Source organism: Coenobita brevimanus, chromosome 55 (genome assembly GCF_032717465.1).
Source record: "Coenobita brevimanus isolate Jiangsu-jjx chromosome 55, ASM3271746v2, whole genome shotgun sequence".
Classification (NCBI taxonomy): Eukaryota; Metazoa; Arthropoda; class Malacostraca; order Decapoda; family Coenobitidae; genus Coenobita; species Coenobita brevimanus.
In genome coordinates, this window is record NC_137008.1 from 58,284,813 (window position 1) to 58,312,079 (window position 27,267).

The 27,267-nt window shown below is 41.0% G+C and overlaps 1 protein-coding gene across 1 annotated transcript in view; it reads left to right on the top strand.

Annotated features, from left to right (window-relative positions):
- Positions 1–26,226, top strand: part of Appl (amyloid-beta-like protein) — a 135,325-nt gene extending 109,099 nt beyond the window's left edge. Inside the window, exons 7-12 of the mRNA XM_080273556.1 lie at positions 6,883–7,073; positions 7,306–7,421; positions 8,252–8,418; positions 12,557–12,811; positions 17,709–17,855; positions 25,358–26,226. Coding sequence (XP_080129682.1) covers positions 6,883–7,073; positions 7,306–7,421; positions 8,252–8,418; positions 12,557–12,811; positions 17,709–17,855; positions 25,358–25,465 — 984 coding nt within the window. The 3' untranslated portion in view covers positions 25,466–26,226. The remainder of the gene's footprint in view (positions 1–6,882; positions 7,074–7,305; positions 7,422–8,251; positions 8,419–12,556; positions 12,812–17,708; positions 17,856–25,357) is intronic.
- The last annotated feature ends 1,041 nt before the right edge of the window (positions 26,227–27,267 follow it).

The following is a 27,267-nucleotide window of genomic DNA, read 5'->3' on the forward strand; positions in this document are numbered from 1 at the left end:
AGGAAACAAGGAGGAACCCCTGAATTATAGACCAGTGTCCCTGACCAGTGTAGTTGCAAAATTGTGCGAGAGAATCCTGAAAGACAGATGGATAAAATATCTGGAGGAGACGAGCATATTGGCTGAGAGCCAGTTTGGACTCAGAAGTGGAAGGTCATGTGTTTCCAACTTGTTGAGCTTTTGCTCAAGAGTGATTGATGTGTTACAGGAGAGAGACAGCTGGGTGGATTGTATGTATCCAGATCTGGAGAAAGCCTTTGACAAGGTACCCCACAAGCGACTAATGTGGAAATTGGAACACATAGGAGGACTGAAGAGAAACATCCTGGAGTGGATGTGTGACTTCTTGAGAGACAGACAAATGAGGACAGTAATAAAGGACAAGATGTTCGGATGGAGGGAAGTAACAAGTGGAGTCCCACAGGGCTCGGTATTAGCACCAGTAATGTTCCTGGTTTACGTAAATGATATGGTAGATGGAGTGAACAGTTACGCAAGTCTGTTTGCTGATGATGCAAAACTCTTGAGGAGAGTAGAAGTTGAGGAAGACTGTAGAATGCTGCAGGAAGACCTGAATAGGATCCAAGATTGAAGCCAGATGTGGGAAATTAAATTTAATGCAAAAAAATGTAAAATACTGGAAATGGGTAAGAGTATCAAAAGGCCATCTCTGAATAATATGATGAGTAATGAACCAATAAAAAAAGTGAGAGAAGAAAAAGATTTTGGAGTGCTGGTCCAGGATAGTTTGTCATCGGAAAAACACATTAACAAGATAGTTAGAGAGACGTACAATCTCTTGACTAACATATGAGTGGCATTCCATTACATGGATGAGGAAATGATGAAAAAATTGATAGTGGCCATGATCCGCCCCAGGTTGGAATATGCGGCAGTAGTGTGGTCCCCACACAAGAAGAAAGACATACATAAGATTAAGAAAATACAAAGAACAGCAACCAAGATGGTCCCCAGTCTGGCAGATCTGTCTTACGGAGAGAAGCTGGAAAAGCTGGACCTGCCTACACTAAAAGAAAGGAGAGAAAGGGGCAACATGATTGCAGTGTTCAGGGCCATGATGGGACTAGATAAAATTGATAAAAATGATCTGTTTGTATGGGATGGGAGAGTAACAAGAGGGCATGGCATGAAACTGAAAAAGCCAAGTTGTTTGAAGGATATCAAGAAAACAGCTTTCCGCATAGACCTGTGGAACAGCCTGGACAAAGGGATCGTCCAGTCTAAAAACTTAAACGAGTTCAAAGCAAAATTTGACAATGAGAAAAAGAGACGAGACCCCACGAGCGTAGCTAATTTCCTGTATGTCACAACTAGGTAAATACACTTCCATGGTGACTGTCATTGCAGAATACTGTACACCATTTTAACGGGATCCCATCTAGCCAATTTAGGTAGTAGTTGGTTAATGCACTCAAACATTTACCTCACCATTTACTGTACTATACTAACATTACTATGGTGTACTTATTTTATATTGTGGCTTCCCCCCCCCCCCCCACTACTGCAGCTGTGTCTTTGTTTCTCCCATTTCCTCCCCCCTCCCACTGGCTAGACACAGAATAGTACATTATATTCTGACATGTGTCTCCCTTCAAACTTTATGTTGCTTTGTTCGTGCTTCTTTCTCTACAACCCTTCTTATTCCTTAGAATACGTCATATAGTTTCGAAAGCCTTTCTGTATTGGTATTTTCTCAGTGCTTACCATTTTGTTTCCCCTCGTAAACTTTTACTTAATAAATTCTGAACTTTTCCTACATTGTAACTTTGTCCAATCCTTTTCATTTCCTTGCCTTTATCTTCTTCCATTTCAGTATACTTCATGTACAGTATAAGCATTCCTTGCTTACTCCTGTAACTTAGTTGTTTCATGACAGAACAGACTCCCATATCTGAATATTGTTTCCAAAAACCTCAGCTTTTCACAAAAAATTTTGTGCTGTAGTGAGGTGTACACCTGTAGATATCGCCACACCATGTCCTCACACATTCAGCGCATAGTTGAAGACAGAGTTATTTTGTAGACATTTACAATACTGGTATATGAATAGGTGATAAGTTACTAATGCAAGCTGTTTAATAATTTTATTTACAGTTCACTTTAGACCATGCACAGTATTACAAGAATTTCTCATAGTTATCATCTCTATGCCATTTTCCAAATTATTCCATTTTCAAGAGTTAGAGCAATGAAGGTCGGGTTATTGATTATGTGTGTGGAATGTGGAGAGCGGATAGGATCAAGAATAATGCAATTTGTGGAAAATGTGGAGTATGAAGTTTGTGGACAGTCAACTTAACCCCTCTGGTACGCAATTTTCCAGCCGCGACGACCCCCCAGAATGCAGAAACAGGCCTATTTTTTTTGGCTTTCTCAAAGGTTAAAAGTTTTACACCTAATTTTTTAGAGCTTGAATTAACACACCTGAAAACGCAAAACCCACCCTCCTAGACCCAATAGTTACCGAGCTATGACCCATCAAAGTTGCTAATAGTTACCCGTCGCAGCCTGAGCAAGAGAGAAAATATGCCACTCGCACCCATTTTCTTCCCAAAATACATACAAAAATCACCAAAATCAATATTTTTTGGTGTGTATAGATGTTATAAACCATTGTAAAATGCATAGAAAAAAATAAAATGGTCATGAAACCTCTCCACTCCCCTCTCCTCCCCTATGAGCTGTCAAATCTAGCTCAGGAAGATAACATTTCTTTTTCAAGTGGGTTTCGAATAAAGACAGGTAAATATTTATGTATGTCTGACAAAAAGGCACATATTTACAGTAAATAAATATCATTATTTGTAACAGCAAAATAGTTTTAAATTATTTTTACTTACTTTTCCCACAGGTAGAGCTGAAACTATAAACAAGTCATAAGGAGTTTTACCATATGTTCAGACATATAAAATATACAGAGAAATACATAAGAATGAAGAAAATACACTATAATCTTTGACAGGTAGACAATTACATCCATAGGCGGGTAAAGTAGGCTGGTAACAGGGATTTTTTCCCCAAAATACAAAAAAGTTAATAAATAAATAAAAATAAAACATAAAGTAATTTTGGTGTGTGTATCTGTATGCAGAGACATGAATAAAGTACAGGTTATGATTCAGAACACGTGCCATAAAGCATAAAAATTATGCAAAATATTTGAGGCAGGGGAGGGTAAAGATTCTCCGTGCTAGGGGGTGGGGTGGGATGGGGGGGGGGGTTGTAAGGCCAGGAGGAGGTGTATGGGGATGGAGGGGTGGGAACAGACCACCTCCAGACACAAAGGAAGAGTCCCAGTGGAGTACAGGGACATGGAGGGAGGATAGGGGGGAAATACCCTCCCCCCAGTTATCTGGGGGGAAGGGAACATGGGGGGGATCCACATTGGAGGGGTGAAGGATGCATGAGGAAGGTATGGGAGGAGTGGTGGTGGTGGTAAGAATGGAGGGAGGTAGGTTAGTAACAACATAGTGGGGTAGAGGGACAGAGCGAGAGGGAGATGGGGGGTACACCCCCCACCGCCTGGGTACGAGCCTGGATCCTCTCTCCCACGTGCGCAACACTTAGTTCTGATATGGTCAGAAGCCATCTACGCCATAGCCAGGGTGGAACAAGCTGCTGCCAGTTTTTTGTAGAAGTTGCACAATCGATGTTCCTCGTCCACTTAAAACATTGTGAAAAAACATCGATTGTCGAGCTTAGTACTTTAGGGGTTAAAGACAGTGTGCTTAGCTGGTATGGTCATAAGGAGAGAAGAGCATGAATAAGGTGTTGAAAAGGGTATGTGTGGGTAGTTTTAAAGTGGGAGGAGGAATGGTAGGAGAAGAATGTGAATATGTATTGGAAACAAGTGTGTGAGTTATGGAGGCTGGTGATGCTAGGGAACTGAGAAGGGATTGAGCTGTTTGGATGAATTTTGTATAAAGGAGTGGATGATAAGGGTTGAAAGTTGTCAGACTGACTCAGTTATTATGGCATGCATATGTATGGGAGTTGTGCCCGTGAGGCAGAGTCAGGGTTTGGGGAGCTTTGATGATGAGTGTGTGCTCCATTTCATTGGGCATTTTTTTTTTTTTTTTTTAAATACTGTACCTTATCCCATCTTTGTGTGTGAAAAAAGGTCAGATTAATGATACTCACTCGATGTAATGCTGCTCTTGGGTGTTCGGGTGTCTACCCTTTCCTCTCCTCCATCCTTCTTTCCTTCCATCCTCTTCTGTCTTTCCTTCATTCTTTCCTCGTCCTTCTGCCTACGGGTGACTTTACATTCCCTCTTCAGTCTTTCTTTCTTTCATTCTTTCCTCTTACGTGTGCCTGTGGGTGACTCTACACTGAGTGACAAGCCAAATGGTTTCCTGTACACCAGCAAACCATTTACTACGCGGGGTGGTAACCATATAACCAGATTTTGGCACCTGGTGGTTTAGTGGGTAATTATGGCACTCCAATTGGATTGAGCTGGTGAAGATTTATATCCAAGGGGTGGTTGGAGTTTATTTCTCACATAATGCCTCTCACGGATGAGTGAGGCTGGTCACTCTCATTTTAAATGTTAGGACCAGCTTGCCTAGCCCTGGGCTCCTACACTCCTCATGGGGCAACATAGGATTGAATGATGGATGGATTAATGATGATTAATTGAAAGTTGTTTATGATTTACTACAAAGTTGCCTTGAAGTCAGATGTGATTTTTTTTTTTTTTTTCCCCCTAACATAAATTTGAGGTTTGTGCAACACCAACATTTGTTTCACATAAAGTTTACTTGCACGTACCGTAAAACACCGTAACTTCGGACAGCGCCCAAACTTCGGACATTTTGCCAAAAGTGGAATAATTCAAGTTTATTGGAAGAGAGTGCGATATTTGCAAAAAATAATGATATGGGTAGGTAGGGTAATCTTTAAAGATTATTATGTATAAGTCCTATTAAACTAGTTTGTATATGTGTGGGTGAAAAAAATTTATGAATCAAATGAAAAAAAGATCTACAGTTTCTAACCCTGCAAAACTTTGTTCACACAGAACAAACAGTTTCAGTTGTAAGAATGTGATTAGTACGATTATATGTGGAAAAGTGTTGTAAGTACTGGGCAGTAAACTAGTTTAAAGTATATACATGCGTAATCTTGCTATTACTGTTTTAAAGAATATCTCTGTATTTTTCAGAAAAAATCCTAAATCCGAACAGACAAATTACTGGAAAAATACAGACTATAGGTGTATTTTTCAGAAAAAAATCCTAAATCCGGACAGACAAATTACTGGAAAAATACAGACTATAGGTGTTTGTGTGTGTGTGTGTGTTTGTTTTACAAGCACAGGCCTATTGGGAAAGTGTGTGTGTGTGTGTGTGTGTGCATATGTATGTATAAGACCAAAGTGTGTAGCTCGTTAATACGTTCCATAGTGCCTTCATAATATGTGCCTGTGTGTGCGTGTGTCTGGTGATTTGTGTGCGTGTTAGTGGGTGTGTGGGTGTCATTAGAACCAGTAAGAAGTGTTTAACATTATATTATGTTATTTCAGTATGCATTGGTTGGGTCAGTGAGGTAGCTACTTGATAATTAAGTGAAGTTTTGTTTAGGAAAAAGAGATCGGTTCCCCTTACAGTTTGGAATATATGCAATGCATTTTTATATAATTTTTTCGTCTGAAAAAGTTTCTGAAGAGTTCTTAGTTATATTTATGGCCAGAATACCTCACTACAATGTGATATGATGTACCTTAATGTGATCTCAAATTATGAGCTCAAAAAAGAAGATATTTTTGGATATTTCTGTTTATATTTGTATAACTTGGGCCACGAGTGCACAATATTTTTTTTGACATTTTTTTAAAAACTTCTAAAGTGTCCGAAGTTTGGCCAGTGTGTCCAGAGACAGGTGCTATTAACCATTCTCAGGTTTAAAGGGCAAGTACCTGGATGTCCGAATTTTGGAAGAGCTGTCCGAAGTTAAGAAATATGTTTCTGAAGTTAAGAAATATGTTTCTAACTTCGGACACTTGGGGGGGGGGGGAACTAGTTTAGCGTGGCTTTTTTTTTTTTTTTATTATATGGATTCAGTAGGTACTGTCCCTGGCTACCACATGACACCAACAGGGATAAAATTGCACCATTTTACACAGAGTTATTCATTAAAACACATGAAAAGTGTCCGAAGTTAGGGTGTTTTACGGTACTCTAGCCTTGAAGATGGGAATGTTTGATGCTCTAAAGTAACTTTTTCTCCCTCATTTCTTTTCTTGACTTTCTCTTTAAATATATAGAATACTTATACACAGATAGTGGTAGGTGGGGGCACTCCCCATCCACTCACTCGATGTAGTGCTGCTCTCGGGTGACTGCCCTTTTCTCTCTCCATTCTCTCTTTCCTTCATTTTTTCTCTTCTTTCTGTCTATGGGTGACTCTACGCTAAGTGATGAGCCAAATAGTTGCATGTTCACCAGGAAGCCATTTACTATGCTGGGTGGTAACCATATGAGCAAATTATGGCACCTGGTGGTTTAGTGGGTAATATTGGTGCTCCAGTTGGATTGAGCCTAGGCAGATTTATATTCAAGGGGTGGTTAGGGTTTATGCACACATAATGCCACTCAGAGATGAGAGAGGCTGGACATTCTCATCATAAATGTCACCAACTTGCCTAGCCCCGGGCTCCTACGCTCCTCATGGGGCAACGCAGGATTAGATGATGATGATGATGACATACACAGTTACTTAAGATTTACTCCAGTTGCACTTCCAGCAGCCAGTTTTCTGTATTGTGTTTTGTCTTCGTCTTTAGAATATGAAGGGGTATGATCAGCACAACAACTCCTAATCTTCCTGTCAGAAATTCAACTTTGTATTTTGCCTCAGACCCATCGTGTCCAGAAGTGCCTGCAGAAGCTGTTGAGGGCACTGAACAAGGACCGCCACCACACTGTTTCTCACTACAAGCACCTCCTCAACTCTGACTTTGAGGCTGCTGACCGAGAGCGTGATTCTACCCTGCAGCACCTTAGCGACCTTGAGCGCATGGTCAACCAATCTCTCAACATGCTTAGCAGGTTGGTGTGATTGGGGGATAGCAGGGAGGGGATCAGATTTGAAATAGCCAATAGTAATGACACTACCATAATATTCTCTATCACTTTATGCACACATAGTCCCAGTTAAAATAAGGCAGATTGTCGTTTATGGTGGTTATTCTGTTTTGAGTGATTCATCTAAAGATATTACAAAGTGCAAGTGAGTATAGAAAATACCATGTGAAACTGATGACATTGCGCTAATTTGCAGGCACCCTGAGTTAAATGCCAAGATTGGTCGTCTGATGCGGGAGTACTCCTCTGCCCTGCGTAGCAAGTACTCCACACCCCCAGAGCTGGTCACCCATGCACCTCCTCCAGCACAAGGTGGGTAGATGTAGGAGAACTGCTCAGGATCTTTTTTTTTTTTTCCCCTTTATCTTCTGTATCTGCCTTTCCTATATTTTCTTTCATTCCTTAGCTGAATGCAGTTGGTTTTGTGTGACTCAGTCATCTTCTGGATGATGCTGTGTGTTCTCTCTGGGGAAAAAATGCACAGTGCTCAGAGTTAACAGATGAGAAGGTAAATCTCAGTTAAGGTAAAAAATAATGTTATTTACTAATGATGTGGAGTAAGGAAGTGTAATGACAAGAAGGTAGAGAGTGTGCTTAGGTGGTGTGATCATATGGAGAGAGTGGATGTAGATAGGCTGGTGAAAAGGGTGCCTGTGACTGAATTTGAATGTGAGAGGAGGTGTGGTAGACCAAAATGAGGTTGATGGGTTTGTTAGACAGTGTCAGTGCAAGGTATGAAAGTAGAGGAGACTTAGGAATTGATGAGCGATAAAGTTGATTGGATGAATTATATACAGAGGAGCAAATGACAAGGGTTTGGCATCCTCTTGTTAATTCAACAGTCAGCAGATCTTATCTGGCAGGTTTATGTGAAACACATCTACAAATAAATAGATATTAAAAACAAAAACTATACAAAGATTGTTAGGCTCAGGAATGATGTAAATGATTGTCTGGCTCATTTCACCGGGCAGGCAGTTGATTGCTGTCACACTTTCATGCTTTCTCTGCGTTTGTTTCTGGGTCCTACTTTCGCCCTCTTTGGGTGGGAAAAAGGTCAGGATAGTATAGTAATGTAAAAGATGACTGGTGGTGATTGCAATAATGGTGGTATCTCTCTGAACTCACAATGTTTATGACAGAGTCACAGTCTGATGCTGAGCCAACTAGTGATGAGGGAGTCAACGATGATAGTGATGAGCAGGATGATGATGACAATGATGATGTGGATGATGATACTGCCGATGAGGATGACGACGATGATGATGATGACGATGACGATTATGAGGCAACCAAAAATGAGGACGAGGTATTGTATTTTTACTGTAGTCTAGCTTTTTGTCTCAAACATAGAGGAATGATGAGCGATGATGATGATTATGAAGCAGACAGTAATGAAAAGATATGGTGTGAAATCTGTCTTCTCATTAACTTAAAAATGAGGTTATATTTGTGATGGTGGTATTGATTGTGATGGTTAAGATGGTTATGATAATGATATGAGCATGAAGCTAACATGGATGAGAAAGTTTTCCTCATATCATTTATAAAGGCTCCAACATGCTTGCATGCGTTGACCTTGGTCACATAATGTCAGCTCTCCATGCTGCTTGATCTCTGGCATTCTCCCTATTCAGTCCCATATCCCCAAGGTCACACTCTTATGACCTTGTCCTGGGTCTTTTTTCGGTCTGCCTTTCGCAGCTCTACCCCTGACTTTGACAATTCTAGCTTTCTGCACGCTATTGTCATCCTCCATCCTCTCCACATGCCCAGACTATCTCATTCTGCCCCTCCTTATCTCAGCACCAGTACACCCTAGCCCCATCCTTCCTCTCAACTCCTCATTCATAAACCTAGTCCCCCCAAGCCTCAAGGATGCACTACACGTCCATATAATCATTGTCATTTCTGTTCGTTTGAACCTTTGAATATCCCCTTTCTTTACTGCCCAAATCTTGCTACCGTATAGCATTACATCCCTGACATATACCACGTAGAAAGATGCCTTAGCATGGAGGGAGAGCCCTCTCTGTGGTAGGAGAGGCAGCAGCTCCCCGACCTTCCTCCAATCACTCATTTCCCTAGCCACAGAGCTAGCTCCGGCCCCACCTCCAATACATAACACGTCCCCCAAATAACGGAAGTCTTCCACATAGTCAAGAGACACACCAGCAAGATCAATCTTTTCATGCATGAAAGTCTCTATATGATCTCTCCTACACACTGCACACACAAAATCAGCATTATCTCGCAGTCTGCCTTTCATGCCACTACGTTTCTTTTGCACCCACTTATCACAAATACTGTCCAAGATGGAGTTACTTTCCACACCCTTGTGGCAAACCACACATGGCCACTCTCCCTCTGCTGTGACTACCACCACCAGCCCTGGATATCTTCACTTTTGTTTTATCCACATTTACTCTCAAACCCTTGTGGTCCATTCTGTTTTTCCACTTCCTAAATCTTTTTGTGTGTGTGCATGTGTTTGTTTGTTTGTTCATTCAACTCTGGGCATAGGCATCACAGCCTACTCCCAAGGCCTCCCATTCATTCTCTGCAATCAGCAAGTCATCAGCATACAACATTTCCATGGGAGTCTATTCTGAAGTCTTGTGAGAGAGCTTTAACCTGTTCTGTGCCAGACCCTTCGCCAGTCGTTTACCCCCCTGTGCCAAGGGTCTGGGAGGCAGTGATCCCCTATGCCAGTGATTTTTTATTTTTATTCTTATTTATTATTATTATTATTTTTTTTTGCCTGAATGGACCTAAAATGTATAAAAAATAAGCCAAATGATTGAAAAAATGCTCCTTTGGGCTGTTTTCAGGCTGAAAACAGGTGTTCTTTGTCACGCGACTACCAGTGAACTGAGGTGCCTTGTTCCTGTAGACTTCATTGGCCCCGGCACGGCCTGATTGCATCAGATGACTACTTTCAGGAACCCTTAGCGACTGATATAGATGGGCAGTCCATTTGGGTGTGGACTGGGTGGATACATTGACTAAATGATGTTTGCAAGTGCAACCTGGTTGACGTAGAATGGTCACAGTCGGAACTATTATGACGTGAAGTTGGGGTTTTGTGCTAGTTTGATGTATTTTTACGTTCACTTATTTTGTATATTATATTGCTCTAAGGCACCATAAACAGTTGATAAGGTACTATATACACTATGTTTGTACACAGTCACATTACTTACCCCAAATCACTCATTACTTATGCTGTATACCTTATGTTACTTGATATCATGACTTATATTTACATACATTTACCTATATTATGTTCATTATATATATTATTTACACTGTCACACACACGCATTCACGCACACACACTTTTTCAGTATTTCCCCATTGTGTGGAAATCTGTGAAGCACTGAGGAAAGCACAGCCCAAATTCACTTCGAGACTGACAGTCAAACAGGTGGGACCCTTACCCCCCCCCACCACCACCACCACCACCACTGGTCATACGCTGGATGGAGGAAGGTGTCTGCTCCTATTTTCAGTCAAGCAATTAGGTTGGACTGCATAAATTTCGCGTAATGTCCCAAAAATTGAGTCTGTACTATGTACAGATCTGGCATGGCTGGCAGTGTTTGGTTGTTCGTACTAGGTACAGACCTGGCATGGCTGGCAGTGTTAGGTTGTGTGTACCAGGTATGGACTTGGCACTGAACAGGTTAAGCACCATAACAAACAATAAGGTGCCCAAGAGTGACCCCACCAAAATTCATGGAAAACTCATCACCCATCTACATTCACTCTAACCTGGATGTGGACACCCACATACTGTACACCAAAACCACTCGAACCAGCCACTCTTCGATCCCAAGCATTCTCATTGCCCACTTCACCACCTCCTTAGAGACTCTGTCAAAGGCCTTCTCCAAATTAACAAAAACAAATTACAGATCACTTTCCTCTCCTATGTATTTTTTCTGAAGCTGGCAAGACAGTGACTGTGGCATTAGTAATTCTTTTGCATGGCGTAAACCCAAATTGCGTCTCATCAATATTCACTCTCTCTCTAATCAAACCTTCTAGAACTCTCTCCATTACCTTCATTATCTGGTCCAAAAGTTGTATGCCTCTGTACTTTACTCTTTCCAGGGCATTGTCGTTCCCCTTCTGCCAGTCATCTGGAACAACACATTCATATATTTATTGTTTTTATCAAATCAATAATAACCCCACTCCTGCATCTCCTGAGGCCTTCAGCATTTCAGCAGTCGACCCAGACACACCTGCTGCCTTCCATAACTGCATACATCCTGTCTGTTGACCAGTTCTCAGTAGCAGCATCAATCGCAGGCCAAGGGCTAAGCACTGGATCTGCTGACAGACCTTCCCTGTTCCAGTCAAACTCCTCATTCAGCAGCTGGTTATATTGTTCTCCAGGTGTTTTTAATATGCTCACTGTCCACTGCTACCTTTCCCTCATTCTTTACATGCTGGTTGCCTTGGGTATTCCTTTTTTCCCTCATCTGATTTGCCACCATGAGATTTTTTATTTTATTTTTTCAGATCATGAGGGATAAATAGAAAATGAAACAGTAAAAAGAATATGGATGATGAGGTGATTCTCCCTCTCTCTTTTTCTCTCATTTATTGTAAGGGGATGATGAAGATATGATGACAATGAATAGCTAAGAGTGTTGTTTTAAATTTTTGGCATTTCTTTATGGTCGTTGTTCATAATTATTGGCATTTCTTTTCAAAGAAAATGGTGCAGTTATTGTCAGTGATAGACAGTGTTATCTGCAGCATCAACCACAGCAGCAAGTAACCTATTCAACCCAGGCCCTTTTTTTTATTTTGTGATGACTGATGCCATATGATATTCTTCACGCTAAAAAGACATTCCGAGCTGTACAGGTTTTTCATACCTTAGCATTTTTCTCAGCCATCATCTTAACCATGGACTGCTGTAACCATCATTACCATTATCCATCAAACCACTGTTTCCACCAGAAAATAACCTAGTATTAGTCACTACTTCCATGCACCTGATAGCCATCCCCATCATTATCCACTTCAACCCTAACTATCACTGTCATTTTCCGCAGTGACGATCATCACAACCACAATCCTCCAAAACCACCACCTGCTGCTATCCATCTCAACCACCAGTTATCACCACCCACCATAGCCATTATCAACTACAGTTACCATCACCACCACTTCCATTTTTCACTTCAGTTACCATTACTACCACCATTCACTACACCCATTACCCAATACAACCATAGTCACTACCACCACTACCACAGCCATTATCCATTACAGCTACCTTTACAACTACTGTACCATGCACCACATCTGTTATGTATCCATATGTACTACAACTAATTTAATTGATAGCATCCATTGTAGCTACCATCATCCACCACAGCTTCATCCACCCTCCACCTCTCAGACAACTCCAACCCTTTTCCACACAGGATTACCCAGACTCCGATGAGGAAACCTACCCCGAAGATGATTCTTCCCCTCCCCAGGCCTCACAGGACCCCGCCAGCCACGCCCAGGACCCAACCCCAGTCCCCCAGCCCCAGGACCCTGTCACCCCAGCTCCCAGCAACACCTCAGCTCAGACTCCTGCACACCCTGGCCGAGCAGAGGCAGCCATCTTGCTTCACCAGGAAGAGGTTCAAGTGGCACACGCCCAGCACCACAGCCTCTCCCACCCCCAGGCTGTGAGTTGGATGCCATGTTTGTTCATCTTTTGGAATTATTGATGGCCCTCCTGCTTTCATATTGTCTTTCCATTTCTGTATCCTGTCTAACTCTATCCTCAGGTGAGAAAAGTGGTCAGGATGAAGATGATCATGATCATTTCTCATTCCTGCTGTTTTTCTGTGCTGTTGATTTCTTACAGACCATAAGTTTACTTTTATGTGCTGGGCAGTTTGTATCTCTGTCCCTGCCGGGTTATGAGGTTTCTCTTTATCCCTGTTGGCCTGATACATCCCTTCTGCCCCCCCCCCTCCCCCTCTCTCCTGTGAGGATGCTGCAGAGTAGCATTAAATGGTAATTGTCTGAGTAACTATAAATGGTATTTGTCTGCTTGTCTCACTCTTAACCTGTAGGTGGGTTAGTACTCACATATAGTCACTTTAAAGCACATCATTCAAGCCCTAAGGTATTTAACCCTTTAACCACGGGCTTGTTTTGCTTTTTCTTGCGGCTCCCGCAGGCATATTCGCGCTCCAACAGACTCTCTAAAAATATTTGCCAAAAATCAGTTATTAGTCCTAGAATATTAAAATCAAATATGCTTATGGCACATACCTTCAGCTTTCTCCTGGGGTGTTTGTTGAGCCTTCATCGAGTACCATAGGACTTGTGGAGACCTCTGAAGTTGGGTAACAAAGTCTCCACTTTACACTTCCCGACAACCCGTAATATGATTACCACAGCCTGGTATTATCACTAGAAACACTGTTCTATGATTCTCAAATAGTTTGGAATCCATACTCTCAAAAAAAAAAAAAAAAAAAAAAAAAAAAAAAAAGTGAAAGCAATGAAAATTACGAGGGCGTATGACCTTTCCACTTGCGATCGTTCACCGCTGGTGTTCTGTCACTTATTATTCATAAAAACACTCACAGTTTATATTTCTGTTACTAAAAAACACTTATATATATCTACAGTCTTTATCCATAAGTTTCCTTCAGTAATAGTAGTTTATTGTCACTGTAGGCATTCAATTTCTTTCAGTAGAATACGTAGCATTCACTTTCTGGTCCTGTATACTAGCACTGAGAGTGAATGTCACTTTCACCTTCACTCTTATAACTCATAGTATTCATACATGCTAGAGTGAAACTTTCACTTTCATTACTCCTAGTATATATACTCGTATTCTTATAAAATACTACTCATTTACATTTCTGTTTACGTTCTCTTTTATTTACATTATTTACATTTCTATTTTATTTACACTGTGTTATGCACTGTCACTTGAAGTAACTTATAAAACTATTTTCCACTGTTCACTTGTATTTACATTCATTGCTTTCACTTGCTGTTTACACATTATTTAGATATTATTTACAATTCCATTTGCACTGTTTTACTCAATAGAAAGATCGTAGTCACTCTTTATCAATTGTCAGCCCTTTACCTCTTTCCACACGAGGTTTAGTAGGGGGTAAAGGTCACAGGGCCCTTTGCATGGGGCTAAAAAGCGGCGGAAGTTAGCAGGAGCGAATCAGACGTACTTTCACTTTGAAAGACGACAGTGAACTGATAGTGGTGGCCTCCTGCTGCCTGGCTAGGGTGAGTGCAATACTACCAACTTCAGCCTTGTGAGACCTGCTAATATATAGCAATGAAATGATTGGCAGGAAACCAAGACAATACATAATAAATTAAGTAGTTCCAAGTGAATGTAAATATCACTTAGGCTTCTCCCTTCCCTCCTTATATGTATATTTATTACGAAAATAGATTATACGGCATATTTCAAGGGGAAATAAACAGCGAAAATTAGCGAACGAGTGCACGTGAGGTGTTGTCAGGTGATAATTAGCCAATTCCAGGTGTATGGCATTATCACTTACCTTATTTCTTTTTTGTATATATTATTTGGTATAAGAATAGGGCATAGGGCTTATTTCAATGGATGAAATCAGTGGAAAATTCCAGGGAAGATTTACTTAGCGTAGAATACAGCATGATGGCCTGCACTTATTTCTTTCTTGTTTCATATTTGGTATAAGAATAGGGCATAGGGCTTATTTCAATGGATGAAATCAGTGAAAAATTCCTGGGAAGATTTACTTAGCGCAGCACGGTCAGGCAGGCGAGAGGATAGGGTAATGGAGGGGAGGTAGGGAGGGGAGTCAGGAACGGGGAGAAATGGCTAAATTGTCAACAATGGATGGGAGTACAGATGAGATTAGGAGTGCTGACTAGTGTTGGATATTGGCAGTACTGATAGATGATACAAGCCACCACTTGAAAGCCCAGGGGAATTCTAAATAACACAGTACCACAAAAGTGACGCCCCCGCGGTATGATCCCTTGCTCCCAAGGGTTGCGAAAGTGATGCCCCCCCGCGGTTAAGGGGTTAAAAATCCCACTTGGTCATCAGTCCTCAGGAACCCATAGAAATAAAGGAAATCATTAGGTGTATGGTATGTAGGGCCTTGGGAGCAGGCTGTGAAGCCTTTGCCCAGAGTCGGACACACACACACACACAAAAATAATAATAAAAATAAAAAAATAATGGAGGATTTATATGCTCTGCTGCCCACCTACGCCACCAGGACAGGTAACTATGAATAAAGTGCCAACCAGAGCGGGTTAATAGATTTTGGCTTTGACTAAATTTATGTGTTGGTGGCTGTGTGGATTGCTGCCTTACCTAACTACGTAAGAGTTTGGTAAGAGAAAGAAGATTACTAATGAGATGAGTGGTAGAGACCCTTTATTAAACAGAGAATGGATAACTTTCACCATTTTGGTGCCTCAGTTACATGCCTGGTAAAGATGGTGAAACACTGGCTGGCCGAAGGTGTCCTGGTGGCCTACAGTTGTAGCTTCATGTATTCCATCCATATTAACCAATAACAGAACAGATTCATGATTAATCATCAGTGCTGCAAGTTGAGAGGCCTTTGTCTTACACTGGACTGACAAGCTGATATTGATGATTTTGAGAGTGAACCATTGGTACTGTTTTTACATTTTTACAAGGGTTTGCTTTCTGTCTCATGATTGTTATTATGTTGGCTTGAGAGAATGGAACATATTGAAACACAGAATCTATTGCATGAATTTATTCCGATGTTTTGGCATTACACCTTTATCAAGAAACTGACCAAACATTTGAAGACTTCAAGCTTGTGTACAAAGTGGTTGGCCCCCGTCATGCTTGTGGCCTGTCCCCTTACAGCATCCCATCCATTCATGGTCGGCCACTCGCATTATGGTCATCCCTCATGATGGTGGTTGTCACCTCCCATTTTCCGTCTCCCACCTCCTCAATGACTAGTTCATTATTTCTTGGCCGTGTCTGCCACTGTTTCACTCCAGGTTACAAATCGTTCTTGTTTGGTGATTGTGTTCTTTATTGTAATACTGTACATGTTTTTCCTACCCACAACCCCCCCACACCTGACCTTATGCTGTTACAACCAGGACTCTTTTATGATTTGAAAACTTCTGAATGATGTGAGTTTCTCCAGAATTAGGTATTGTTATATATTTATCATTTGCTTTTTAAGTTTCAAATTTGAATTCCTAATTGTGTTAGTTACTCAAAAGGTTGTCACTTGCAATTCATGTACCTAGTTGAGGTTAACACTTGGAGATTCACATGGCTGGTTGAGATTAACATGACTGGTTAGTCACAAAAATTACTGTGATATCCATGTTTTTTAAATCGTCCCATCAAAACACAAAGGGAGATTGTATCTGAAGTGACTGCACAGATTATAAGATGCACCACGGTAGCAGTTGTCTCATATTAGTATGTTATTGGGTCTTCAGAGAGGCTTCGTACACACACTTTTTTTTTTCTCTCTCTCTCTCCCTCCCCCAGTTGGATATGCAATTTACTGTGATTAAGCTGCTGTACAAAAAAATGGATGAACTTGTATGTGGCAGTGTCTCAGTTATTTTATAGTCCATCAGCTTCATATACTCATGTAGCAGAGGTTGCAGCACCTGTTGGAACATTGTATTTAAATATGGATATCCTGTTTTAAATAATATTACAAGTATAATCCACATTCCATTATTAAAGATCTTCATAGAAATACACAATGTAATGTAAATTACGTATGTCTGGAAAAAGTTTAGTCATTTGGACAAGTTCCAGTTAACCAGTATGTTCATTTTAACTGTGCTAATGATACATGTACTGAGTAAAATTTTTATGAACAGCATTTTATATATAAAAAAGAATACACATAATATGAAGTATATTTTAATATAATAGTCTTGGGGAATTGACATGAAAACCATACATTAATGCATCTCAGTTTTCTGTGTTACACACCTTATATGAGATACAGCTCTTTTAATTTTTGTTCAGCAAGGAATGTCATTGCAATAGCAAATGGTTCACACAAATAATTATTTACTGCAGATATCTTTATTAATATTCCAGGTCCTTCTATTCCAAGTCTGTCAAAGTAAGTTAATTTTAATGTGATGTTACTCTCATTCCATTCTGTGTTTTTCCTTCAGTTTTATGCTGATAATATGAATATGAGGTAGGAATTGTGAAAGCTTGAATGTTGAGTGACTGGATTTATGGCCAATATCACAACACTCTGTTGTTATCCATAATTTCCTATATTTTTGTGTTTCTGAATGTTACCAACCCTTTGTAGTTGTGGGACTTTAGGTTATGAATGTCATAATTATGAGATTGTGATGACATAGATTTTGAGGAAAGAGATGTTAACAAGGATGATGACAGTGATGTTGATAATGATGATGGCAGTGGAGGCAACGAAGATGGATATGGTAAAGGGAGTGAGCGTTGATTTTAATGATAGAATACTTGATTCCAGTGCAGAAAGGCTCAAACTTCCAGTGTGTAAAATATTTCTCTCAAATTGCATTGTGCCCCTACAGAGCTACAGTGTGACACGTGAGAGGGGTAGCAGCGAAGGTCGAGGGGTGTACTTTACACTGGCCTTTGCTGGTGTGGCGCTCATGACAGCCATGGTGGTTGGCATTGTGGTGCTTAGACGCAGGAACAGCACCAGTCCTCACAACCAGGTCAGTTTGTTGCCACTGGTGTATCATATCTCACTGGTTTTTGTCACTTCATTGTGGAACTGGTATGTAGGATTGATTTCATTTTTTGATGCATGATTAGCTTAGTGCCAATATATGGGATTAATTTCCGTTTTGGTGTGTAATCGGTGTAGTGCCTAATTTCTAACCTGGCTCCTATCCATGATTTGGGGTAAAAATAGCCTTGTTGTTGTTAATGCATTCAGAACTCTGTTTCTAAATCTTTCAGCATGCCATAATCTTCCATAGGAGTATCCATTAACATTTAAGAAGATTCAACTCAAGCTCGCATCATCTCTCAGTATACTTGGGGTTTCATTTCTCACAGGATTTATCATGGGAAGTTTATATATATATATATATATATATATATATATATATATATATATATATATATACAGTATATATATATATATATATATATATATATATATATATACAGTATATATATATATATATTATATATATACAGGGAACACTTGCAGATACCCAGCTTTGGCTCCTTTTACTTTGCTCATGTAATGCCACTCAGGGATGAGTGAGGCTGGGCACTCATCTTAAATGTCAGGACCAACTTGCCTAGCCCCGGGCCCCTATGCTCCTCATGGTGCAACATAGGATTGGATGATGGATGAATAAAAAAGAATAAGAAGAGATGAAGTTGATGTAAAATTTTGGTGTGTAATCAGTGTGGTGTATGGGATTATATTTTTTTGGTGTGTAATCAGTGTGGTATTGGGCTGTGCAGTTTTTTGTGTGATCAGTGTAGTATGCGGGATTGGTGACCCAATAATTATCAGATGTGTAATCAGTGTGGTATTGATTTATGGTAGTGCTTTAATTCTCTGGTGTGTAATGAGTGTGGTGTATGTGAGCTTTAGAGTTTTGGGACTAATTGTGTGTGTGTGTGTGTGTGTGTGTGTGTGTGTGTGTGTGTGTGTGTGTGTGTGTGTGTGTGTGTGTGTGTGAGAGAGAGAGAGAGAATGAATGTTGGGTTTTTGGTTAGTAAGAAGTGCGGTATGTGTAATCTATTAGGTTATGAGTCTAATTAGTGTATTATATATACTGTATATATATGTATATATATGGTGAGTCCTCGAAATACGAAAAGTGGATGTACGAATTTCCAATGGTACGAAAGCGATGAATGTAGGACAAATTCCACAATACGAAAGTATCTGGCTCGATGGTATGAAAACGATATGAGAAGAAATACAAAAAATTCAAAATGGGTGCGCAAGCACCGCGCTCGCTTACGGCAAGAAAACAAACTAACCCCTCTCTGGTAAACACATTTTCGCATGCTTCTCAATTGAGTCACGTCCGTCCTCTCCTCTCAGCTTCGCCGTATGTTACGCAGTTTTTCACCGTTCTTCCTCGTTTCGTATTTTCACCATGCCTCCTAAGTGCATCATCTCCAGCATCTGGGGAACCAGCTGCCAAGAAGAAACAAGACCGTACTTTGACTCTGGAGAGGAAATTGGACCATCAACAGCTTCAGAAACACCTGCACCGGTCAAGGAAGTACCAGAGGAGCAATAGGGTCCCACTGTGTGACTAAGCACCATATCAACGATACGAATCTCCAGCTGCAGCACAGGTCTATATTTAACTGTACAGTGTACTAGTACTACAGTAATTAGTTGTGTGTTTTATTTTTTTATGTCTGTGCAATAGTATTGTACTGTATACGTGTATTGCATACTTCTAAATAGGAGGGGTAAAGTTTAAGGGGGGGCTCCAATGAGGTCCTGGAACGCATCCCCCCCTTTATATGTATATTTCAATGGGGAAAATCGTTCCGATATATGAAATTTCGGATTACGAAAGTTTTTTTTGGGTCCCTATCCCTTTCGTATTTTGAGGACTCACTGCATATATATACAGTACAGTATATATATGTTGTCCCCCAATCCTCTATCCCAAAGCACTTAATCATGGCACTCGTTTCAGAGAGCCTCGGAGGGCCCAATACCAGCCCAGGGCCCCAACCAAAAGGGCAGATTCGCATGGCCATATGGAATGTAGGAGATGTGAATGAGGAGAGCAAGAGGGTGGAAGTGGTGAAAGTTTTCAAGAGTGCGAGATATGCCGTGATGGCATTGTATGAGACAAAGATGAAAGGGTTTGAAGTGAAAGAATGGGAGGGTGTGAAATGTGTAAGATCGGGCATGAATGGGTGTGGAAGATGTAGGGAAGGAGTTACTTTGTTGACAAATGTGTCAGCTTGAGATGTATGTATGTCATGTTTAAGTTTGAGAAGGTGAAAGTGGGAGTGATTGTAGTGTATGCACTGTGTGATGACAGGAGTGAGAGAGGGAAAGATAGGTTTTGGGATGAGCTGGATGAAGCAGTGGGAGAAATGTGCAGAAGCTATAAAGTGATTGTAATGGGCGATATGAATGGAAGAGTAGACATTGGCCCTGAGGATGACATAATGGGTTGTAATGAAGTACCAGGAGAAAATGATAATGGGAAGCGACTGAAGGATATGTGTCAGGAGAGGAGGTTGTGCATTTGTAACTCGTATTTCAGACACAAAGATGCACATAAACATGCATGGTATAGAGAGAATCGGGATTGTGTTGAAAGGAGCCTGATTGATCACGTGCTCGTAGAGAGGTCAATGCCCGGAGTGGTTGCTGGTGTGAGGGCCATGGGAGGATGATGTGGAGGTCTGTCAGATCATATGATTGTGGTATGCAGGATCAAGCTGAGAGGAGTGAGGTGGACCAGGAGAGAGGAGCAGTCAGGGAGAAAGACTGAAAGTCAAGAAGCTGAAGATCAAAGAAATGGCAGATGAATATGGGACCAAAGTAGGGGAGGAGTTAAAATTAGTGAATTGGAATGAAATGGATATAGACAGCCTGTGGCATGCATATAGGGATTGCTTAGTTAGGAATGCTAAAGTGGTGTGTGGTGTGGCAAGAGTAACAACAAAGAAGAAAGGTATGGCATGGTGGGATGAAGAGACAAGAGAGCAGTGGAGGAAAAGAGGAAGAAGTGGCTAGAGTGGTTACAGAACAGGGGTTCAGTTGAAATAAGAACTGAATATATTGAGAGCAAGAAGCATGGAAAAGTCTAGTGAAGAGGAAAAAGCAGGAGGTAAATGATGATCTAGGAAGAAAAATGAATGCAAGCTGCTCTGAAAATAGGAAGTTATTCTGGAAAGAGGTATGGAAATGTAGAAGTGACAGTGGAAAAAAATGTGAAAGTGTGAAGGATTAAGTGGTAGAATATTAACCCATGCGGATGAAGTAAGGACCAGATGGAATAAATATTTTGAATGCCTGATGAATGGGAATAGAGAGAGCAGTGCAGCTGTAAATATGATTGGTTTTGGGGATGTGCAGAGCAGGAATGTAGTGCCAGGAAACATGACACTTGCAGAGGTGAAGGATGCCGTGAAGCAGCTGAAAAAATGGGAAAGCAGCTGGGGTTGCTGTTGCTGAGGTGTATGCAGAGATGAATAAAGTGTAGTGGAGAGAGCAGAATGACGTGCTTGTTGGAGATATGTAAGAAGTGAAACTGTGGCAGCAGAGTGGAAAAAGACTGTGATGGTACCCCTGTACAAAAATAAAGGTGGGCGAAGTCAGTGCAAGAATTATCGTGGCATAAGTCTGTTGCATGTGGTAGGGAAGGAATGTGGCAGAATTATTATAGAGGAAGTAAGAGAGATATTAGAGGTCTTAGTGAGTGATGAACAGAGTGGCTTTAGGAGTGGCAGAGGTTGTTTGGATCATATATTTGCAGTGAGACAGGTAGTGGAGAAGGCTTGCGAGAATGACTATAAGGTGTGTATGGAATTTATGGATCTGGAAAAAGCATACAATAAAGTAGGCAGAGGAAGATTGTGGAAGAATTTGCGCATGTATGGTGTAAATGGTAAGCTGCTAGGTGCCGTCAAGAGTTTTTATGATGGTATTGAGGCATTTGTAAGGGTAAATGGGCATCAAGTGAATGGTTCATGATCATTGTGGGCATGTGGCAAGGTTGTGAGATGTCCCCATGCTTGTTCAATATATATATGGATGGGGTGATGAGAGACGTAAAAACACGAGTAATGGAGATAGGGATGGAGTTGGGAATGAATGATGATGGATGGAATATCTCAGATTTGTTGTATGCTGATGATACATTGCTACTTGCAAGTACTGGACAAGAACTTGATATACTAGTGCAGAGTTTTGCTGATGTCTGTGAGCGTTGTGCCTTGAGAGTAAATGTAGAAAAGAGTAAAGTAATGGTAATTGAGAGAGAAGGTGACTTCCAGTATGATGTTACAGTGAATGGAGAGAGACTGGAATTGGTGAGAGAGTTCAAATACCTGAGTACAGAGGAAAATGTGCAAAAGAAGTGGAAAGCAGAGTGACACAAGGAAAGTAGCGATGCAGTGAAGCCCTTGATAAGAAACTGAAGCTTGAGTGTTACATCTGCACGAGGCTTACATGGAAGTGTTAGTGCTAACTTTAACATATGGATGTGAGACTATGGTGTGGCATGAAAATTGAAAGTCAAGAGTGAGAGCAGTGCAGATGGGACTGCTGAGGAACGTATCTGGAGTATGGAGAGTGGATGTTTGTGACAGATGATGAGTGAGGAAGTCTGTGGACACCAGAGCTGAAAAGAGTGTATTGAAATGTTATGGTCATGTGGAGAGAATGGATAACAGTAGAGTGGTGAAAAAGGTATATCTGAGCGAATTTGAAGGAGGGAGGAGGCAAGGTAGGCCAAGGAGAAGGTGGAGGGATATGGTAGATGAGTGTGTGAGGAAGAGAGGTATGGAAGTCGATGAGGCTAGGGGACTGACAAGAGATCGAGCTGGCTGGAAGAATGTTGTGAAAAGAAGAGCATGATCAGGGATTTGGCACCCTTTTTTAACATGACAGCGTTTGGATTGACTCTATTGGATATGTTTATGTGAAGCTACCGAATTTGGTGAAAGTTTTTGGCGTATCAGATAGAGCCAGGATTCCAGGGGCTTGAATGATGAGTTAATGGAAGCGTGGCCCATTGAAGTGGGCAAATTTGGGCTCTCTGGACATTGCTACTCCTCACCCTACCCTAGGGTGGGAAAGGAGGTCCAGATGATGATGATGATGATGATGATGATTGTTCCACATTTTCAAATGCTGGCAATGCTATGGTGTGCATATAATGCGTTATTGATATTTGTGAGGGCCTTGATTACTACTCCGCACCCTGCCCTTGGGTGGGAAAGGAGGTCCGGATGACGATGATGATGATGTGGTGATAATGATTGTTCCACATTTTCAAATGCTGGGAATGCTATGGTGTGCATATAAATCGTTATTGATGTTCGTGAGGGCCTGGATGCTGTGCGGTTCTAAACGTTTCAGCTGTGGGTTGCTGATGCCGTCCACACTGTGCTTGTACATTTCTTTGTTTTCTTGAGAATCTTACATGTCTGTTCTAGAGAGAAGGGGGTTGCACTGTGGTGAGTGGAAAGGACTGCCTGTGTTGTGAAGATTGTTTTTCAGTCTCAGTTTTTATTGGTGTTGGGTGACTTATGTTTGCCTAGTGGTTTACGAGTATGCTTGCTTGTTCTTTGTAGGAAGGGATGTGTTGGGTGTTGGAGGTGATGGCAGCATGAGTCTTGGATGTGCATGTTTGTGATTTAGTGGTACTGGACTGTCAAGTGTTTTGTAGAGTGGAGAGGGGTCTGTAGAATGACTAAGTGTTGCCACAAAAGGCCATCCAGTTTTTCATATTCTTTGTACTGAGTTGTTAATCTTGTTGTCTAGTTCTTGGAGCCTTGTGATGGTGTTTTGTGTGAGTGGGAGAGGTGAGTTGTGTTTTAAGTCTGTCATGTCTTTGGCGGGCAATCTCCTGTGTGAAGTGATATGATGGGGAGATTATTTGTAGTGAATTTGAATTCTATTTTCCAAGTGATGCTGAGTACAAGTGTTAGCAAGGAGAATGTGATGTCTGGGGAGGAGGGGGTGTGGTATGTCATGCATTGGATAAGGGTGTATTGTAGGGTTTCATTGAGAATGTACATGTTTTTGAGTGATGTAGCAAAGTTGAGGCTATGGCAGTTAGTTTGATGGTGCTCATACTTCAGTGTTTTAAGTATTAAAATCCCGATAGTGAAAGTCAGGTGACTGTGTTGGGGGAGGAGCTGAGTATGAGGGTTGTATCATGCTGGTACAGTGTGGGAGGTGTAGGAGCAGTGCAGTTGTTAAAAACACTGATTTCTTGTTCATGCCCAGATTTGACACTTGCGTGACTGTATTTCTAATGTGTTTTTCGAGAAAAGTGATTGGGTTGTTTGTGTTGTGTCGTATCATTGTATAGGGTTGATGAGTGAATGTATGTACTGTAATGAGGCCTTCTCTGTGGCCTTCAGTTCTATCTGAGCAAATGTGTGAGAAGTGTCTGATTAGGGAGGTCTGTTGTGTGTTTGCCAATTTTGTTTCTTGTAGGAGTGCTGTGTGTATGTCTCGGTCATTATTTTTTTTCCCCTGTAAAAATTTAGCTCTAATATTTTTGTGTTTGTTCAAGGTGGTGTGTGTCTGTGTTGTAGGTGTACTGCTTGTGTGCAGGGAGTAAGTTGTGATGTCTGTAGTTGTGCAACTCGGGGGATTGTTGGAAGGGGTTGGGGGATGTGGGACTTGTGTTTGGTGTAACAAGAGTAGTGTTTATGGATGTGTTGCACCTGTCACACACCCATGTTCTTTGGCATAGGGAGTGGCTACCCTCTATGCCTGAGATGGCACCCTATCAGACTGGATCACGGTCCTTGCAGGATGCAGGATTGGATGAGGAGGTTTTGTTTCCAGGCTGGAGTTGCATCTGCTCCTCTCCACTGCCATGTACGAGTAAATGATGTGTGGGGTGTAATGGACTGGTGATTATGTGGTATCAGAGTGACCAGAGAATCCAAACTGTCAGGAGTATATGTTCAGAGTACTACTGTACCTGATTGACATACTTTTTGCCTTTTATTATTTCTGATTTAGCTTGTGCTTGTTTGTCAAGGGACTTGAACTTCGTATGATTGTTGAAGTACCAGTAGTTGTACAGTAGTAATGTTGTCAGTACGTCAGAATTAAGAACTGAATCTAGACTCATACAGTGGTCTTGAAGTGGTCTGATAAATCACAGCAAACATCTGCAGCCATGAGCAAAATTTGGCAGACAGTCCTCTGCCAGCACTGGGTCTTGCCTTTTGCATTCCTAATTTTTTTTTCAAACAGCAGAGAGTATCCTTCCTTCTCATACCCATTTGATAGGTGCTTCATAATGTTATAAAACTAGTTCATGCAATACCTTTCATTGCCACATCCAGGAGAGAAGTGTCGGTGATCTTTTGCTCATGGCTGTACTTCATGTTCACTGAACTCTTCATGAACTATCAAGACCTCAGAATACACCAGCTGTTTTTCATTAATTCTAATATTCATCCACAGCACTTACATAACCTTTGAACTTGGTGTATAGATTAATTTTATTGTTTGCAGGGTTTCATGGAGGTAGATCAGGCTATCACTCCAGAGGAACGCCATGTGGCCAACATGCAGGTCAACGGCTATGAGAACCCCACCTACAAGTACTTTGAAGAGAAGTAGAGCACTCAGGAGACCAGATGAGGAAGGGGCTGCAGGGAAAGGAAGGAGAGGTGGAGAGAAGGGGACAGTGAGGGTGGAAGCATGTGATGGGTTGATTAATATGGCTGTCAGTGGAAGAGGCATGTGATGGGCTGGCTTATATGGTTGATAGGACCTGGTGGTGCTTTAACTTATCGAGCCGTTCCACCATCAGCCCCTCAGCTGCCCCCTCCTCCCTCTCTTTCATGCAGCTCCTCGCTGCCCGTCCCCCCCTTCCGCTTACCTAAAATCCTGTATCATAGGAAGATCAGTAGCCAGGCTCCCATCATCAGTAAGTAATCCTGCACTAATTCCTTGAGCAACAGTTGTGGGATGATCAGTATGTTTTCTTTAGAGGGAGCAGTCATAAGCTTGATCTCCATTTGAAAAATATGATTTGTAAAAAGAAATAAAACTTGACATCTGAGCATGGATATGTCCTTAGATAGTTAATAGAAAGTGAAGTTAAGTTTTGTCTGAAAGAAGGAAGTCAGACTAGGGCAGGAGAGCTGTAGAATTATATAATGTGACTTCAGAGGAAGGCAGAAAATTGTATTTGATGGTTAGACGATTTCAAGATGTAATAATATAGGGAAGAAACAGAGGAAGTGTATTTTAACCTAGCCATATAAACTGTAAATGCTAGAGGGTTTTTAGACGTGAGTGCTTGGATGTAGAAGTCTCAGCCACCCAATGGATATACCCAACTCCTCTTTTTTTTTTTTTTTTTTTTTTTTTTTTTTTTTTTTTTTAAATGATTCCTGCTCTTGCCTGTACTCTGAGATTTTATTGCTTTTAAGGATGTATTTACAGGAAATGGGAACTGGTCTCGTAGTTTTAATCGTCATATATCAAATTGTAACCTAGCATTTCCTAGTGAATTAGTGACTTAGGAGAATTGGGTGGCCTTTTAAGCATTGTATTTAAATTATTGCATTCCAAGTGGGTCATGATTATAACTGACAAAGAGAAATTGGGTTAAAGGGAAGTTGAATCAATATTTCAACTGTACAGGTACTTGCTCATCTTGGGTTGCTGGGAACACCAGTTAAAGAGGCAGATTAGTAATATTAGTGTCATTCACAGATTATTTAATGCTGAATTGAGTAAAGTATGACATGTTTTGTTTATAATGCAACAGACTGAAGAGCACCTGATTGTAAATGTGAGGATACTGTTACCTACACATTAATCATCAAGCTGTTCACAAAATTGGTCTTAAATCTGCTTGATGCCAAGGAAACTGTCTTTTGAAAGTTTCTCCAGCATTCCCGAAGTTATTAATAACATTCCTCATTGAACAAGGTCTGATAATTATTGTAGGGTAGCATTAGGTTCGCATGAATGCAGTTTATATTTTTTCTTTGTCTTGCATATGAACTATAGTCCAGTTATTTTTGTACCTGTGGTTCTGTTATCTAATGCTTAGCCTTCATTGTCACAAACATGAGTGAGTCCTTCATTAGGACCGTAAGGAGTTGGGTGTCAGTGTACAGAAGTGTCTTGATTTAGTATACTTAATCTCACACTGGGGCATTTACATGAACCTTGAATATACATGTGGTGGAAGGTTATGTAAGTGTCTTAGGTGTGTGTGCCACATTTCACATATTATTTACGCATTATTCTGTCAACACATTCTGCTTAACATTCACTCCATCCCATTTTGTTAGATAAATGAAGAACTAGGCCTGAGAGAGACTGATGTGTCCATATAAAGCCTCCTTGAGTCACCCACTGCCCGGAATTAAGATCTACACAAACGTCTACCCATGTGTGTTTAC